The sequence below is a fragment of the Panulirus ornatus genome, chromosome 1 (genome assembly GCF_036320965.1).
Source record: "Panulirus ornatus isolate Po-2019 chromosome 1, ASM3632096v1, whole genome shotgun sequence".
NCBI classification, from domain to species: domain Eukaryota; kingdom Metazoa; phylum Arthropoda; class Malacostraca; order Decapoda; family Palinuridae; genus Panulirus; species Panulirus ornatus.
In genome coordinates this window covers 68,042,445-68,060,256 of record NC_092224.1, presented here as the reverse complement: position 1 = coordinate 68,060,256, position 17,812 = coordinate 68,042,445, and the positions used below count along the sequence as shown (strand labels likewise).

The following is a 17,812-nucleotide window of genomic DNA, read 5'->3' as shown; positions in this document are numbered from 1 at the left end:
GGTCTTCAAAATGCATGGTAATCAGGTGACAATGAGCCACTGAACCAAGGATGACTGAGAGGATTTCTTCTGTTCTGAAGCTACAGTGGGTCGCTACACTTGGGCCGCAAAACTCATTTCTCTGGGGATATTAGGTCAGGTGAGGTCACCTGCCCTGACCTGTGTTACGTCCTGCCTCCACCCCTTACACATTAATGGGTGTATAGTCAGCCCTTAGGCCCATTAAAACAGATAACTCTTTAACAGCTTCTGTTAACAGAGAGATTTGGGCTAGACACAGATTCCCTCACAATCTGGCTGACATCTCCTGACAGCTGACGGCCGTAATTGTACTTATCATTCCCTTCTTCTCAAGTTGGTCAAATACCAAACACAGATAAAAATCTATAAAAACATATTCATGATAGCAAACTAAACATAGCTCTCTCTCGTAACATAAATAATACCATTTATCCTTGATACATAGATCTCTCTCTATATTACTTTACTTAACATCACTCTGGCAAGTTCACTGGCCTCAGTTATATAACATATGGGTTTGAGATGACTGAGATGTGTACAGATTACATTATACATTTACCAACAGCTTTGTATCACATATTCCTTCTATGGCCAGTCCTGAGAGAGAGAGAGGCTTGACCTTGGCCATCCTCCAATTTCTATACAATTTTTTCAAAGAAAACTGAATAAGATATAATGGGTAACTATAACATTTATTGGTAAATAGGGGCGATAACTGTAACACCTGCCACTAAGTCAGGGCGTCGCCACAGATCAATATGGACGGAATAACTCAGGAGACTTTAGGCAAGTGACGTGGGGTTTCCCTGTGTTAACAACATCTTTGTCTCACACACTGAAATTTTCATTTTTTTTCCTTATGATCATCGTTATATATCTGGTCTGTTTAATGTCATCATGTCTGTCTACAGACCTGCTTATCTGACTGAGTGAATGCTATGCCACATAACCAATTTTGACATTATCAGTGTACCACAGACTCGCATCTGACGTAATCTTTCTTCCTCAAGTTAGCAGTCTGCATCGTATGGCTCTTATTGTGGCTGTTATCTTTGCTGTCATCTTACTGTCTTCCCGTCACCACCACGCCTCAGGCCAAGATGACAGGAACTTATGGTTTTATATCTTGGTGAACACAAAAACCTGAATGAAACTCAGGTTATGATTTTATTTATGGTCTTGTATGCATCTGCACTGGACTATATTAGTATAGTGGCCAATATATGATTGTCAGTAAATTACACCTGTCACTTTATTTAGGCATCCTCAGTAGTATGTATGATTATAGGTGAATACAACTACCCACACACACACACACACACTATAACTATTCACTATTCAATGTTCAACTCGGTGCATAATATATAAACCATTGTATTTGTAAACATTCCTATATATCTGCCATCCCGACCATTTATCTAGATGTCCCTCACTCACGTGCTTATCCAAAACTTGGTAATACCACAGCCTCATTTCGAATCTTGAGTTCCTTTACGATAAGCTAACTAACAACTATCATGACCTCCCAATTCTGTAATATCTATAACACTTTAACTATGTATTCACCGTCGAATGGCTGCCTGAATCTAATAACCTGCTATTTATTTACTTATTTACACACAGTCCTACCCCGCCCCGCGTAATCCTGTGGGGTCGGGTCGTCAGTGAGGTCACGTCTATCTTGCCCTCGGGTCAACACACTACCAGACGCTGGTGTATATTTGGATTTAGTTCTTTTTTTTTTCTTTTTTACTGCGTCGACTACCTCTCGCCCAGAGTGAGATCACCGAGTGAGCAATTCTGCCTGAGACTGATCAAATAAACGTGGCGGGACGTCGGCGATAACTTGACGGGGGATGGGAGGCACTCGAAGGGGGTGGAGGTTGTAGAGGAGGAGGAGGAATGCCAGCAATCACCAGTGGGTGAAGGCTGGAGGAACCCACTGGGCGTTGCTCCCGACTGTCAGCGGGTCCAGCCCTCCCCACAGCCATCACCGGGAACGTCACTTCACCAAGGGGGGAGTTTGGGGATCTCGGGTCAGACTCATGATGGATGATGGCCTCCAGCACGGGGATTGAGCGAACGAAGTCAAGGTTTCGTACGCAAATGGTTTCCGCCGAGGCTGGAATCTCTATGACGTGTATTCTGGAGAGAGCCTGACTGTATGTATGGATGTTATGGGGAGGGTTGCAAGAAGAAGAAAAGGTTCCTAGTAATGATGCAAAACGAACTCAAGACAGAAAAGTGGCAAATTTAAGAATCGAGAGAGAGAGAGAGAGAGAGAGAGAGAGAGAGAGAGAGAGAGAGAGAGAGAGAGAGAGAGAGAGAGAGAGAGAGAGTATAAAAGTGCATTTCCAGAAAAGTACCGAAGGCAGGAGCACGGAGCAGCTGAGACAGGAGAAGACAACAAGAAGGCATTATACCGGTGAAGCAATGAGAGCTGCTGCCCCTCGGTTAATGGCTTTATCTCATGCTTACTGACCAGCCTGGGTGATGGGCGGAGCTGCTGCCACCAGTCCCCACGCCGGGCCACTACCAACATGAGCCTCCTCCCAACTGCCACTAACCTGCCGTAGACTACACAGAGTTATTCCTCACACTCGATTATCTGATGGCGTTGTCCGTGATGCATGTGACTTCGGGAATTATCAATTACGACGTATGTAGAAGTAAATGATTAACTCAGGGGTTCGCTATATGACCGCGGTGGTTTAAGGTCTTTGTGAATGGAAATCTCAAGGAGATTTCGACAGGTCATAGAAGCAGAGGAGTAAAGAGTGGACAGGGATGAGGAGAGAGAGAAAGTAGAGATGTTTTCTATGAAGGTGACGATGTGTCGGTGGTCAAGATGACACAGAAAGAGCAACTCGATGTTTAGAGTGGTAGAAGAACGTGTAAAGATAACAAGTGGATGACAGATGCTAACAAAAAAGGGAGAGAAACTGTGCTTGGTTTTACTCAGATGGTGAGGGACTGGCTAGCCATGGTGCTTCAAGTGTCAACATTTCAGATGGCAGAGATGTTGCAAAGTTCAAAGGTTCCTGAAACTTTGAGTAAAGTTTTCGGTGGGTCAAGATGTAAGTTTTTGCAGGTGTGATGAGGTATGACTGAAGACAGTTTGGCCAGCCTGTGGTGTATGTGAGTGAAACAGAAGTTTGTATGACAAGAACGACGAAGACGAGAGAGCAATTTGACAAGATGAACACCCGACGACAAATTATGAACTGAGAAGAGTGAACAGAATACGATATACATACAGTAACACAGTGAGGTACAGATATACATCTTTATTTCATACAATTCGCCATTTCCCGCATTAGCGAGGTAGCGTTAAGAACAGAGGACTGAGTCTTTGAGGGAAATCCTCACTTGGTCCCCTTCTCTGTTCCTTCTTTTGGAAAATTAAAAACGAGAGGTGAGGATTTCCAGCCCCCCCGCTCCCTCCCCTTCTAGTCGCCTTCTACGACACGCAGGGAATACGTGGGAAGTATTCTTTCTCCCCTATCCCCAGGGATAAAGATATACATCTATGTATACTTTTATATACGTAAGTCACACGGACGACCTGGCGTGGGTACAACACGTTGGGAGTAGTGTCCCCGCGTCACACTCCCTGGTGACCTGGCGTGGGTACAACACGTTGGGAGTAGTGTCCCCACGTCACCCTCCCTGGTGACCTGGCGTGGGTACAACACGTTGGGAGTAGTGTCCCCACGTCACACTCCCTGGTGACCTGGCGTGGGGACAACACGTTGGGAGTAGTGTCCCCGCGTCACACTCCCTGGTGACCTGGCGTGGGTACAACACGTTGGGAGTAGTGTCCCCGCGTCACACTCCCTGGTGACCTGGCGTGGGTACAACACGTTGGGAGTAGTGTCCCCACGTCACCCTCCCTGGTGACCTGGCGTGGGTACAACACGTTGGGAGTAGTGTCCCCACGTCACACTCCCTGGTGACCTGGCGTGGGGACAACACGTTGGGAGTAGTGTCCCCGCGTCACACTCCCTGGTGACCTGGCGTGGGTACAACACGTTGGGAGTAGTGTCCCCGCGTCACACTCCCTGGTGACCTGGCGTGGGTACAACACGTTGGGAGTAGTGTCCCCACGTCACACTCCCTGGTGACCTGGCGTGGGGACAACACGTTGGGAGTAGTGTCCTTCGCGTCACACTCCCGCATGACCCCTATTGGTTTTGCACAGTTGTTAATGGTCCACCAGGTCAAACAAATATCAGGAAATGACCCCTCCTGGTGGTCAGGGCGGGTCCATAATGACCCCGGGCTGGGGAACCATTGACAACAACCCTGTCATTTGAACCTCGTTCCGTAGCTGGCAGCGTCCACCGATTGACCACGGGTTAGGTTCCTGTGCTTATGATAACTGCTGGTGCTCAGGTCTGGTGGGGCTGTTAGGTATGGCCTTGAAGTTCGGGTTAACAATACTATGAATATATATATATATATATATATATATATATATATATATATATATATATCACTGGGGATAGGGGATTAAGAATACTTCCCACGTATTCCCTGCGTGTCGTAGAAGGCGACTAAAAGGGGAGGGAGCGGGGGGCTGGAAATCCTCCCCTCTCGTTTTTTTTTTTTTTTTAATTTTCCAAAAGAAGGAACAGAGGGGGCCAGTTGAGGATATTCCAAAAAAGGCCCAGTCCTCTGTTCTTAGCGCTACCTCGCTAACGCGGGAAATGGCGAATAGTTTAAAAGAAAAAAAAGATATAAAGATCACAAGTAGCGAGTGTACATCAATATGATTATTACACGAAAGTGCACTTGGGAACTTATCGTGTTTCAATTCCCCGTGGACTCGTACGAATATATATATATATATATATATATATATATATATATATATATATATATATATATATATATATATATGAAAGATTGACCAAGAGGATATATGTGTCGGAGGTGGAGGGAACGAGAAGTGGGAGACCAAATTGGAGGTGGAAAGATGGAGTGAAAAAGATTTTGTGTGATCGGGGCCTGAACATGCAGGAGGGTGAAAGGAGGGCAAGGAATAGAGTGAATTGGATCGATGTGGTATACCGGGGTTGACGTGCTGTCAGTGGATTGAATCAGGGCATGTGAAGCGTCTGGGGTAAACCCTGGAAAGCTGTGTAGGTATGTATATTTGCGTGTGTGGACGTATGTATATACATGTGTATGGGGGTGGGTTGGACCATTTCTTTCGTCTGTTTCCTTGCGCTACCTCGCAAACGCGGGAGACAGCGACAAAGCAAAAGAATATATATATATATATATATATATATATATATATATATATATATATATATATATATATATATATATATATATATATTTAAATATATACATTGTCAAGACGCAGATGCAATCCCTTGACTAGGATGCTACAGGTATGTGATCTACGTTGTACACACACTACCAAGCATATACCTGAGTCTTGCCACGTACATCACTTCACCGGCCACAAACGCGACCTCTTGTTTATAGGCAGAGTCAAACAGGATGACGGCTCCTCAATTTCCATAATAATATAATTAATTTCACACACTGAAAACACACCCGGCCATATTTCCGACTGAAAAATACATTAAGATTTACAAATGACTCGGAGAGCCCAAAGGGTGTGATTTAACCATATTTGCTGGACAGTTGAAATATGACTGTCGAGGACAACTGTAGGGTAGTGAGACGGGAGAATGGTGAAGTGGTGGCCTGGCCGCGCGGCCTTGCTCAGGGGAACCGCACCCTATACTGTGGCAAAAAAATAATTCATAATGATCGTTAAACAATATATATATATATATATATATATATATATATATATATATATATATATATATATATATATATATATATATATATATATCTTTCTTCCATACCATCCGCCATTTCCCGTGTTAGCGAGGTAGCGTTAAGAACAGAGTGGGCCTTTGAGGGAATATCCTCACCTGGTCCCCCTCTCTGCTCCTTGTTTTGGAAAATATATATATATATATATATATATATATATATATATAGGTTGAAATTGTCTTATTCACCACCAGAGCGTGGTATCAGTCACATATCATCATACGTTTCAGTTTGCGTCACTGAAGTATTTATCTGCTCTGCATTAGTTTATAGCAGTCTATGTAAGTCTGTGGTAGTCTATATCAGTCTAGGCAGTGTATAGCAGTCTGTATCAGTCTTAAGCAGTCTATGTCAGTTTGCAGCAGTTTATGTTAGCCAGTGTCAAGTCTGTATCAGTCTATAGCAGTCTATATTATTCTCATGCCCTCGTCGAGCCAATGTTGACTTTCATAGTTACTAACGCTAACTACTACACCACATTGTGTGTGTGTGTGTGTGTGTGCACTTGCGTGTATGTATGATCATATGTATGCGGCCGTACGTGTGCTTGTGTGCATGCGAGTGTTTTTGTGCACATATGCTTATGTGCGTGCGGTTGCCTGCGTGAGTGCGTCTCCGTGTGTGTGCGCGTGCTTGCATGAGCGCGTGTGCCTGTGTGTGCGTGCGTGCGTGCGAGCACTTCTGTGCTGTACGTGAAGAGAACAAGTCTTCAACCCGACAGTCACAACCCTTCACCCTCCTCCAGACTTTCTTTCCTTTCCCTCGAAATTTGTCCAGATTTCCCCAACGAACAACTTGGTTTTGAAAAACGGCGAGGAACCGCGGGATGAGTGGGAGCGCTGTTGTGTTTGCTGCTACTGTATTTAAATTAACGTTAATAAGAATTTTTTCCCCTCATGATGTCCTCCACAACCTCTTCTTGATGAATAATCATGTAGAAAACTAAATTTTCGTAGTTCACTACCCACTGATAAATATTGATGCTATTGATAGTAATGATAATGATAATAATAATATCATTAATAATAATAATAACGACAATAATGATAATCACCAATAACAACAACTACAGAAACAATAATAATAAATAATGATGATAATAACAATGATAATGATGATAATAATAATAACAATGATAATAATAATGACAATATCAATGAAGTCGAGAACATTATCTCGGAAAGCAAAAATGGGTATGTTTGAAGGAATAGTGGTTCCAACAATGTTGTATGGTTGCGAGGCGTGGGCTATGGATAGAGTTGTGCGCAGGAGGATGGATGTGCTGGAAATGAGATGTTTGAGGACAATGTGTGGTGTGAGGTGGTTTGATCGAGTAAGTAACGTAAGGGTAAGAGAGATGTGTGGAAATAAAAAGAGCGTGGTTGAGAGAGCAGAAGAGGGTGTTTTGAAATGGTTTGGGCACATGGAGAGAATGAGTGAGGAAAGATTGACCAAGAGGATATATGTGTCGGAGGTGGAGGGAACGAGGAGAAGAGGGAGACCAAATTGGAGGTGGAAAGATGGAGTGAAAAAGATTTTGTGTGATCGGGGCCTGAACATGCAGGAGGGTGAAAGGAGGGCAAGGAATAGAGTGAATTGGAGCGATGTGGTATACAGGGGTTGACGTGCTGTCAGTGGATTGAATCAAGGCATGTGAAGCGTCTGGGGTAAACCATGGAAAGCTAATAATAATAATAATAATAATAATAATAATAATAATTATAATAATAATGATAATAATAATAATAATAATAATAATAATAATAATAATAATAATAATAATAATGATAAATATATCATAGTAATAACAACAACAACAATAATGATGATGATAATAATAATAATAATAATAATAATAATAATAATAATAATAATAATAATAATGATAATTCTACGGATACTTCACACCTTCCTAATGATCCTTACAACACACCGTAAGACTACAAGCCTCTTGTAGTAGGCAGTTTGTAGTTCCTGCGACCCATGTGGCCAGTTTACAAGGCGCCCGACCTTCACAGTTACCCTATGGTCATTCCAGCCCTCATAATCGATTCACAAACCACGGCCAAATCTACATCTTCTTTACCTCAACAGCTAATCTACAATTTTCTAAATTCGCCAATAACTTTGCAACATTAGCAGCTCTCGTAACTAGTTTATGACCCACGTAACTACCACCACTTTAAGTCCAGGAACCCTTAAAAAAAATGCTGAGTGGAATTACATTATCTTGTCGAGTTTAAATACTGTTTTATCTTTATTTTTTACTAGACAACCCAGACGTGGGCCAATCAGGCCTCCTTTTCTCTGTATTTCTAATGTACACTTATGTAAACCCGCACAGCCAGTCTGCAATCCTTCCATTCCTCACACCGTCTTGACAAGCAGAGCCAGTCCACATAAACCCTGACCCTCACAGCCAGTCTGCAGTCTTTCCCGATATCACAATCGGTCCACATTCTCTACTCCTCATAGCGGATCTACAACACTTCTCAGCCTTACCTCCCAACTCTCATAATTATTCTACAACATTTTAAGTCCTCTCGGCTAATCTACAACCCATCAACCTGTAGCCTATTCCTGATCTTTACGCAAAGTCGATAGATCTCTCGAAACTCACAGCCTCTCTACAACCCTTCCGAACCACACACCAAGTCTACACCTCTCCACATTGGCTAAGCCAACCCCACAATCCTCCCGACCCAGTCTGCAATATCTCCGACCTTAACAACCATTCTAGTACCCCTCTGGCCCTCAGAGCAAAGTAGATTTCCCTATAGTCCTCATAATCGGCGTAAATCCCTCACAACCCTCCACAGTCTACAGGCCCTCCGAGCCTCACAGCCAGCTGACGACCCTTCCATCTCCTACGACTTTCAGTAAGTCATCAGTTCCCTCGGTCCTCACAATGCACTCCTGGTCTGCAATCACTTGGTGCTCAATTCCAGTCTAGAGCCGTCCTTAACCCTCAAAACACCAGCGCAGAATTCTCTCACCTTCACGGGCAATCCTGTCACATGTGGCCAGCATACAACCTTCCCACTTCCATACAATCATTATTCAGACTATGGTTCTCTTGATCCCTACCACTCATAGCCAGCATAGAAGCCTTTCTGGCCCTACACTCAACCCACATGACCTCTAAATTCCACACTCAGTGTACGACCGTTTTGAATCATCTGTCCCAAAGTGAGTCTGTTCTGTAACCTCTACGATCACTAGCAACTCACAGAGTTTATAACCCTTCCGACCTCTTCTATCACAGTCAGTCTCACAACTTTATCATTCTCCCGATTCACATAATCCTTAATGGTATCCACAACCCTCTCAATATTCACACAAACTTTATTCTGCCTGTAACCTTTCGACCTTATCAGCTAACAGTTTATAGCACGCAGGATCTCACAACCTACGGTCAGTCTACAGCCCTCCCGACCCCACAACCCACAAGTAATGTACAGCCTTCTTAAACATCGTAGTCTCCTTAACTCTCCTCACTCCTAAATTCTACCGCGAGTCTATGATCTTCCCGAATCCAATTATCAACTGTCATCCTTCTTACTTCCGACCCAACAACCTACAACCACTACAACTCCTATGACCACTATATTCCTCGGTGTGTCTTCACTGTCATACTATAACCCACAGTCTACAATACTTCCAACCCTCACAATCCACTTTCAGCCTTCAGCCTCTCTGAACCCCATCACAACCCTCACACTCACTTTACATACAAACACTCTCTACCCGAACAATGCACAACCGACACTCCTCTCTTCACCCCCTTCCAGTCACTCCCTGAGAGGGAGTGCGGGGTGGGGTCGTCAGCGTATCCATCAATCAACGCAGCAGCCGGTCATCACCTGAGGAAGCCGCGCGTCTTCGGCTCGCGATTATCATCTGAGAAATCTTGACTTTTAGCGCCAGAATCCCTCCTAAGCGTCGAGCGGTTCTCTTCCCCAGAGACAAGCTCGTTCTTAACCCACCAGGGACCCTTAATTGTTACTTATGGGCTACTTCATTGTCTCTGAGCGGCGACGGGTGCAGACTGAGGTCACATAATTAAGAGGGTCATCCCAGGTCAAGGCAGGTCATGAAATAGAGGGGATGAGGAAAAATTTGGTTGCTTTTGTAAGTTTCAGGAATTTCCTAAGAGCGGTGTACCAGTCCTTACATGGAATATGAGACTCATAAACTGCAAAAAAGAAAATGACAGTTTCAACATATGAATATGAGCTGATGGTCTTCTCAGACAGTACGGAGAGTTTCCACATAATGTGTTTGCTAGTTCTCGTGTTACCAGTGGAGCCTCGGAGCACCGCTGGTGCTCTGAATTAGTTCGTCAAGGCTTTGGACGACCTGAGCTACAAGATGCGCAACACACAACTCAGACGTTTACACACGCACGAATATATATATATATATATATATATATATATATATATATATATATATATATATATATATATATATATATATATATATCCCTGGGGGTAGGAGATTAAGAATACTTCCCACGTATTCCCTGCGTGTCGTAGAAGGCGACTAAAAGGGGAGGGAGCGGGGGCTGGAAATCCTCCCCTCGTTTTTTTTTTCTTTTTTTAAATTTTCCAAAAGGAGGATCAGAGAAGGGGGCCAGGTGAGGATATTCCACAAAGGCCCAGTCCTCTGTTCTTAACGCTACCTCGCTAACGCGGGAAATGGCGAATAGTTTAAAAGAAAAAGAAAGAAAAAAAAGATATATATATATATATATATATATATATATATATATATATATATATATATATATATATATATTCACAGTATTGGTCATGGGAATATGATGGTATGTTAGGGTCTGCTGCATTAAACTGATGAATATGAAGAGTGACATGGAAATGCAGACTTTTTTTTTGTTTAAAACCCTAATGGCTTTAATCAGGTGACCCCTGGCGAGTAAGTTCAAGGCGTCTACTCTTTTCCAGCAATTCACCTCTAATCATCATAATCCCGCCATCATCTTCGTTACCCAACTCTGGATTTTCCCGTTCAGTATTTTGTGTCTATTCAACTGCTCTGACAAAACTTGAGAAACACTCTAGTTTTGGACTAATATGAGATGTGAACAGTTGATGAATATTCCTCACGCATGTACTTCAATGGAGCTCTAATATTTGCCAGTTGACAGTTTGTCCTTTAGACTTCTCCTAAGGTGGGGTTCTGATGAGAGGTTAGGGACAATGTCGCCACCCACTTCCCTTCTCATATACAGATTATTTCCTGATAGATACATTTATGTGTTCCATCCTAATTTACTGTTTACTACAACAACCGTAGAAATTGTCTACGTTCCCTTGTACGTGTATGCAGTCCTCATCAATCTTTACTTCCCTAATAACCTTTGCATCATCCACAAACATATTCAGCAAAGAGTCCAACCTTCCTGACAAATCATTCACATAATCAGAAAGAAACGATGGTCCTAGAACACAGCCCTGTTGAAGTCCTTTAGTAACCCAAACCCATTTCGCAGCGATCCTCTGACGTATGTCCGTTGTTCCCTTCCCTTTACTGTAAGTAGCAGATCTCCACTTTGAACACTAGTTACTCAGTGTGAGCAACAGGTTACCAATGGGAGAAGTGCAAGTAGAAAGCTTAAAGCACTAACTAGTCTGGATAGAACCTTTCATATCCATTCCTAACTATAGTGTTCCAGTGTGAGCAAGCTAGACCAGTCTTAAGATATTAGAATCCAGCATTCACTTACAAGAGGCCTTCTTTATCGGCTGTATGGTCCAGTGTATCAGAAATCGTTAAGTGTGAACAGCAGGACTATAGTGTTATCAATAAGCCACTCGTGTAAAACAAAGCTGAAGGTAGTAACTTGGTTCTTGCGTCACGAAGACTTTGACAAGAACATTTTACGTAAGATGGAGGCTATGCCCTGAGTATCCAAGCTTCAGCTCCATCAGTAAGTCTCCAGTGTTAAAAGTAGGTCTCTTGTTTGACCAGGATATTTTTAGTATTTTCACAAGTCTGCAGCATGAAGGGTCTTCCCTCATTGTTTACGAGCAGCAGACATCCAGAGTGTGCAGTCTGATAAAGAGTTATGACCCCTCCGCTGTGAGTGAGGGCAGTCAGCCTCCTGTGCCAACAGTAGATCCTCAGTTATGCAAATGGGATACAAAGTTAACATGTCATTAGTGTCTGTATCTGGTTTTCCTGTAGTCACCACAGTGTGAACAGCAACATCCTTTTCGGAGCAGTTGGCTCTCAGAATGAATAACAGTTCATCAGTATGTGCAGCAGGGCTCCAGTGTGAGCGGTAAAAGTCTTAGAGTAAGAGGTAAGTCCGAGTAAACTATTACGTTTGATACTGTGTCACATTACGGGAGATGAAGCTCTGTTGTCCCATGTACAACCATTACCGTCATATCACGATCCTTCCCATATCGTATGTTTATCATAATTAATAAATGTAATCAAGAAAATCCTTGGAATTTCAGCATTTGGCTGCATGAATAACTAATTTTTTGTTATTCATCTTTTATGATATAAGTATGTTCATGGATGACATACATATATCATGAAAGTAAATATCAGTGCTAAGCTTGAGGAAATTTGTCACAATCTGATCGCTAAGTATTGAGGAAACTGTGAGAATCGCTCGAACAGTCATCAATTATTTTGCTGCTTACTGGTGTGGAAGTATGAGCAAAACACCTACATATGTTTGGTTTGGTGGAGTCTAGGTCTCTCCCCAGCCTTCATTTCTCGGACGAGTTCCCACAAGAGGCTCTCTCAAATATCAAAATGCGGACGTACGGCCATCGGTCTTCTAGCACAGTAACCCCTTTCAACGTTTTCTGTTATCATTAACCTGCAGTCAAGCGGGGAGTCTATCTTATGACAAAGAACACAAAGGGGGGATCCGGAGGTCACCTTTTGACCCACCAGAAGGTCATTCTTGACCCTTTCTGGAGCAAACAGAGGTCACTGATGAGCTACCTATTGTGCCTTTCTTTTCTTTTCTGTTTCCACTTGAACTATCACATCTGAGGCCCGTGTTGTTTACCGGGAGAGCAGCGACGTGGCCCGGAATATCCCAGACCCATAGAGGACCATCTGTAAACAAGATTTCTGACCAACGTTGAAAAAATAAAATAGCCAAAGTTGATTCGGGTTAAATGTTAAAGTATAAATTCCATGATTTCAAGTTGATTCTCCAGATAAGAACAACAGGCCCGTCGATAAACGGGTTAACTAACTACAGGGATGGGGTAACCAGGTAACTGTTCTATGTGATGATACCCAGGAGCAATAATTAAAAAAAGCGACAGAAAAGCAAGGCCTCATTTTTTATAACCCGATAGGATAATTACGATCCTTTTCAACACGGTAGATCATTTCGCACTAACTGGAATGCTCTCATAGAACACTAATTCTATACTTAAAGAAGAACCACTTATGCCGTCAGAGTGTTTATGGTCTTAGAATCACCTTGAAGAAGGTGTTGAAGATGATTCGACTGGTGGTTTTGTGGTCTAACGTTACCGGCCTGAATGCCTCTCACACTCGACAGGCCTAAAAAGTCCAGATAACCAACCAACCTCAGGACTGAAATACATGTTCTTGTTGTATCAGGGGCGTTGGGCGCGTTGGTGTCAGCTCATGAAAAAGAAAAATATTTCCTCATGTGTTATCATCATGACCCTCTAGTTGATCGATACAAAGGAAATTTTGATTCTCAAGAAGTGTAGTTCCCTTTACTTTTTGATGTGACAAGAGCAGAGCTCAATGAGAAGCGTCACTTCAATTATTTGGTGATCTGGTTTATAAATAACTTACTTGATCTTTGCTTATCCCTTCAGGGCCTGAAAGATAAATTCTCCATTTTGTTATATGCATCAAAGGACGAGTGACACAAGATTCCTTAATTACACATCACATGTGTTACGTTATACGTGGTACAGTCTCGTGTCTTTCAGTCATTCACTCATAAAACAGCGACACTCAAGAGCCAAAGCAGATGAGGCACTGAGGGGGCGGCGACCTCATCTCGTAGTCACACAGAACCGCATTTATGGTCTCACAGAAGGCGTTCAATTGGAAAAATCCAGAGCGCGTGGGTGTAAATGACCATTTCCAGTTCGATCTCTTGGTCAAAAGGTCAGACAATCATCTCAGTCTCCCCTGGTACAATCACCTGAGTCTGCTCCAGTACAATGCTCCACCAGTGGCCCGTGCGGAGGACACCGGGCAAAGAAAACGAGTGCATTACCCACACACAAGAGACTTTAAGGATCAGTACCTGAGGGAATATTGAAATTTCCCGTAGCTGTACGAAAAACTTTTCTTTCTAAACTTAGTTTCGTGTTTTATATTTTCTAGAGGAAGACTAAAATTGAAGAATGCTATCGTTGAAGCATACAGAAAGTGAATGAAATGGAGACTTGTCATTCAACAGTTACATCATACGTTCTGGTTTATATTAAACATAGTGTTTGCTGCTGACAAAAGCATTTATATATCTAAAGTTGTCATGTAATGAGCATTTAGTAGCGTCAAAATGTTCGAATGTATTAACAAGATATTTTGAAACTTACTGAAACACTGAAACAATTAAGGCTAATGTTTCATAAATATATATATATATATATATATATATATATATATATATATATATATATATATACTGACGACTGGAAGTACGTACCTCCTAACTTACGAGTGCCCACTTAGACGAGATTTTGATATAAAACAAGGAGGATAGTATTTAGCACGAAGAGAGAGAGAGAGAGAGAGAGAGAGAGAGAGAGAGAGAGAGAGAGAGAGAGAGAGAGAGAGTTTCCATATCATACTTATCTTCTCTTTTGCATGAAACATGAAGTATAAATATCTTAAGATCTCACGCGGTCATAAGTATTTGTTGAACTCCTTTTATCGTCATTATTTTCTCTTGATCAACATTTTATCTTTCTTTTGTGAATGACATGATGTCCTTTTTTGAACAAACCATAATGATCATATTCATCTTTTAATGTGACACAGCCGGCAAAACTCTCACAGGGACTTAATGAAACAACACGACTGAAATGTATCATTTTACTGCAAATATGAAAATACATCTCTGTATGTACAAATTATATACAATAGTATTAAAGCTGAGAGTGATCAGTGAGCCTGTAAGACAGCATCGATATGATACCATCGCGCTGGGTGACGACCCGGGTCTCTGGAGGCAGGAGGAAGACCTTATTCTTCTCTAGCTAATCAGGTCAAGGATTGTAAAACCTCTTCGTCGTCGGAACGACCGCTGGTGAACGTTGGCACTCTCCTCGGGGGTTTCCTGAAGCGCAGAAGCCTCTGGCGGGGCAGCTATGACTCCTTCCCGGGATTCCACCTCGACGTTTTTGTTGACTGTGGTAGTCGTCAGAGGTGAGCCCCTGGTGACGTCTGCCGTGGCTGCTGGGGCGGCCGTCGGAGGCACAGCTTTCCGTCGTTCCTCTTCGGTGTGGCCATTCTCGTGCACAGCCAAAGTGCGAGCCTGGCAGAAGCCCTTGTCGCAGATGGAACACTTGAAGGGCTTCTCTTTGCTGTGGATGTACTTGTGGTCTCGGAGGTGGTCTTGTCTCCTGAAGGCCTTGCCACAGATTTCGCAGGGGTAAGGCCGCTCGTCCGTGTGGGTCCGTTCATGGATCATCAGATTGTAGCTCTTGGTGAACTCTCGGTGACAGAACTGACATATGTAGCGCTTCTTGGGACGAACTAATCTCCCACCAGTTGACAGGAGAAGATGGTTAAACTGATCGCAACTGGAGGTCACAGCTGCCCAGGGAAAGGCGCCGAAGGAGAAGACTCCGTAGGTATCCAGAACACTTGAGACGCGCGACTCCAGATCAGCGACACCAGGCACAAAGGGCACGGGAGGGAGAAGAGGCACACTGCCGGGCATGTGGCTCATCAGGGGACCGAACCCTGGCATCTGAGGATTCGCTCCTTTGCTACTACTGGTGGACACACCGGTAGCGGAAGATGCCTTCCTCGGCGAGTGGAAGAAGCTCGTTGCACCGGTAGGCGTTGACGGTGGCGTGAGGACGGCTGGCAGCGGGTCACGGCCAGAGATGACTGCCATGGTTATACTCCCTGATATGCCTGATAAGGTACACGAACGTTTAGGCTGTGTGGTATGATCGTGCGCACTGCTTAGACCAGTTAAGGAGGATGTGAAAAAAAATCAACCAGCCTCCCGGTATTTATACCCCGTCTGTGTGACTGCGAGAGGCCATTGGTCGAGGGGCGGGGCTTAGAGGTTTGAGGGAGGGGCATAATCTGCCGGTCCCTTTGTGCTGCTGGGGTGGAGCATGATCATCACTTGGCTCAATTTACCTCACAGTCGCACAGTGATGGTGTGCAGGAGAATTATCTCATACAAGTATGTTGTGACAGAGGCCTACCTTATGAGTACGTGTAAGATTTAGCGCTTTAGGCAGTGTCTGCACGTGAGGAGAGAGAGAGAGAGAGAGAGAGAGAGAGAGAGAGAGAGAGAGAGAGAGAGAGAGAGAGAGAGAGAGAGAGAGAGAGAGAGAGAGAATGATTAATCTTCAGGAACAAAAATTAATCCATCCATCAAAGTTACAGATACGGACGAAACAGGAAATCCTCATCGCTGAACATCTCTGGCGTCCAGAGTTCATTTTGCGATAGTTTCCAGCGATCAAAGAATGCTGGAAACACCCGTGTCACTCTTTGAGACTTTTCCTTAAAGTAGACTAGGACACCTACGGGTCTGGGAGGCTGTGGGTGAGAGAGAAAAGGAGTTTGGGAGGAGGGTAGGAGTGTGTGTGGGGTAGGGTGAGGGATGGGCACTTGAGGAGTGAGGTGTGGAAGGTTGATGATCCTGGGGTAACGGGCGGAGGGGCTTGGCTGGGAAGGTTGGGTTGGGGGAGGGTAGACGATCCATCTAGGAGATTAGGATCCAACTATTTACATGCTGCAGGATGACTGTGGGTGTGACCGTGGCTGCTTGCGCTGGCCTGGCTGGTCGCTAGTTCTCCGTAGCGTACAACTCACGGGAGAAAACCTTGGCTGAAGTGACCATCAACAAACTGACAACATGTCTCTATACAAACCCATCTAATTCTCTGTTAACTGCTACTTTGTTAAGGAAAGACTCCTGTTGGTAATGCAGCAGTCATCTACGCCTCAGCACCTCTTATTCCTGCTTATATATATATCTCTGAGGATAGGGGAAAAAGAACACACACACACACACACACACACACACACACACACACACACACACACACACACACACATACACCCATATACACGCCTATAGAAAAATACACACACATAAAACACCTGGGCACAAACACTCGTTCATACAATAAAGTTGGAAGGAGTGACTTGAAAAGGATGCAATGAGCGAACAACAACCAAAGGCCAAAACATGAAATTAAGTAAGAAGCTTGTGGTGAAGATGCAAAGAATTGCATTGTAATGTAAGAGTAGTTTATGATTGGAATGGACTGAAGAGATGGAGCCCCAAGAGCATAGACCTCCCTCCCCGTACTGCATAAATGGGTGATTATAAATAGGTAGTTAGTCAACCACAATTAAATGCATTGAAAGAATTCAGGAGCTAGAAAACACCTGAAGACTCCTGAACGGCCTCAATAGAAGGGAACACAGGACGCACGCCAGAGCAGCCACCTCGAAACAGTTTACAGTCACCGCTGGGGCGCCAAAAGGAACCATTGTTCTTCTACATCTATGTAAAGTAAACAACTTGCTGGAAGGGCAGGACTCATACATAAACATGTTTAAGGGTGATGTACAGTCATGCTGAAAGTAAAGAGTGACAGGGATTCCATCGACTTACAAGGGGGCCTCGACAAACTCCATCGACTTACAAGGGGACCTCGACAAACTCCAAAGTTAGCCT

General features: G+C 43.6%; 1 protein-coding gene across 1 annotated transcript; it reads right to left on the bottom strand.

The window, feature by feature from the left end:
- Window positions 1-14,963: 14,963 nt before the first annotated feature.
- On the bottom strand, window positions 14,964-16,067 carry LOC139752078 (uncharacterized). Its single transcript, XM_071667974.1, has one exon. The coding sequence runs from the start codon at window positions 15,998-16,000 to the stop codon at window positions 15,131-15,133; it is 870 nt and encodes a 289-aa protein (XP_071524075.1). The 5' UTR covers window positions 16,001-16,067; the 3' UTR covers window positions 14,964-15,130.
- Window positions 16,068-17,812: the final 1,745 nt, after the last annotated feature.

Coding starts and splice junctions, on each gene's coding strand:
- LOC139752078 (XM_071667974.1), bottom strand. CDS start 16,000: ATGGCAGTCATCTCTGGCCGTGACCCGCTGCCAGCCGTCCTCACGCCA.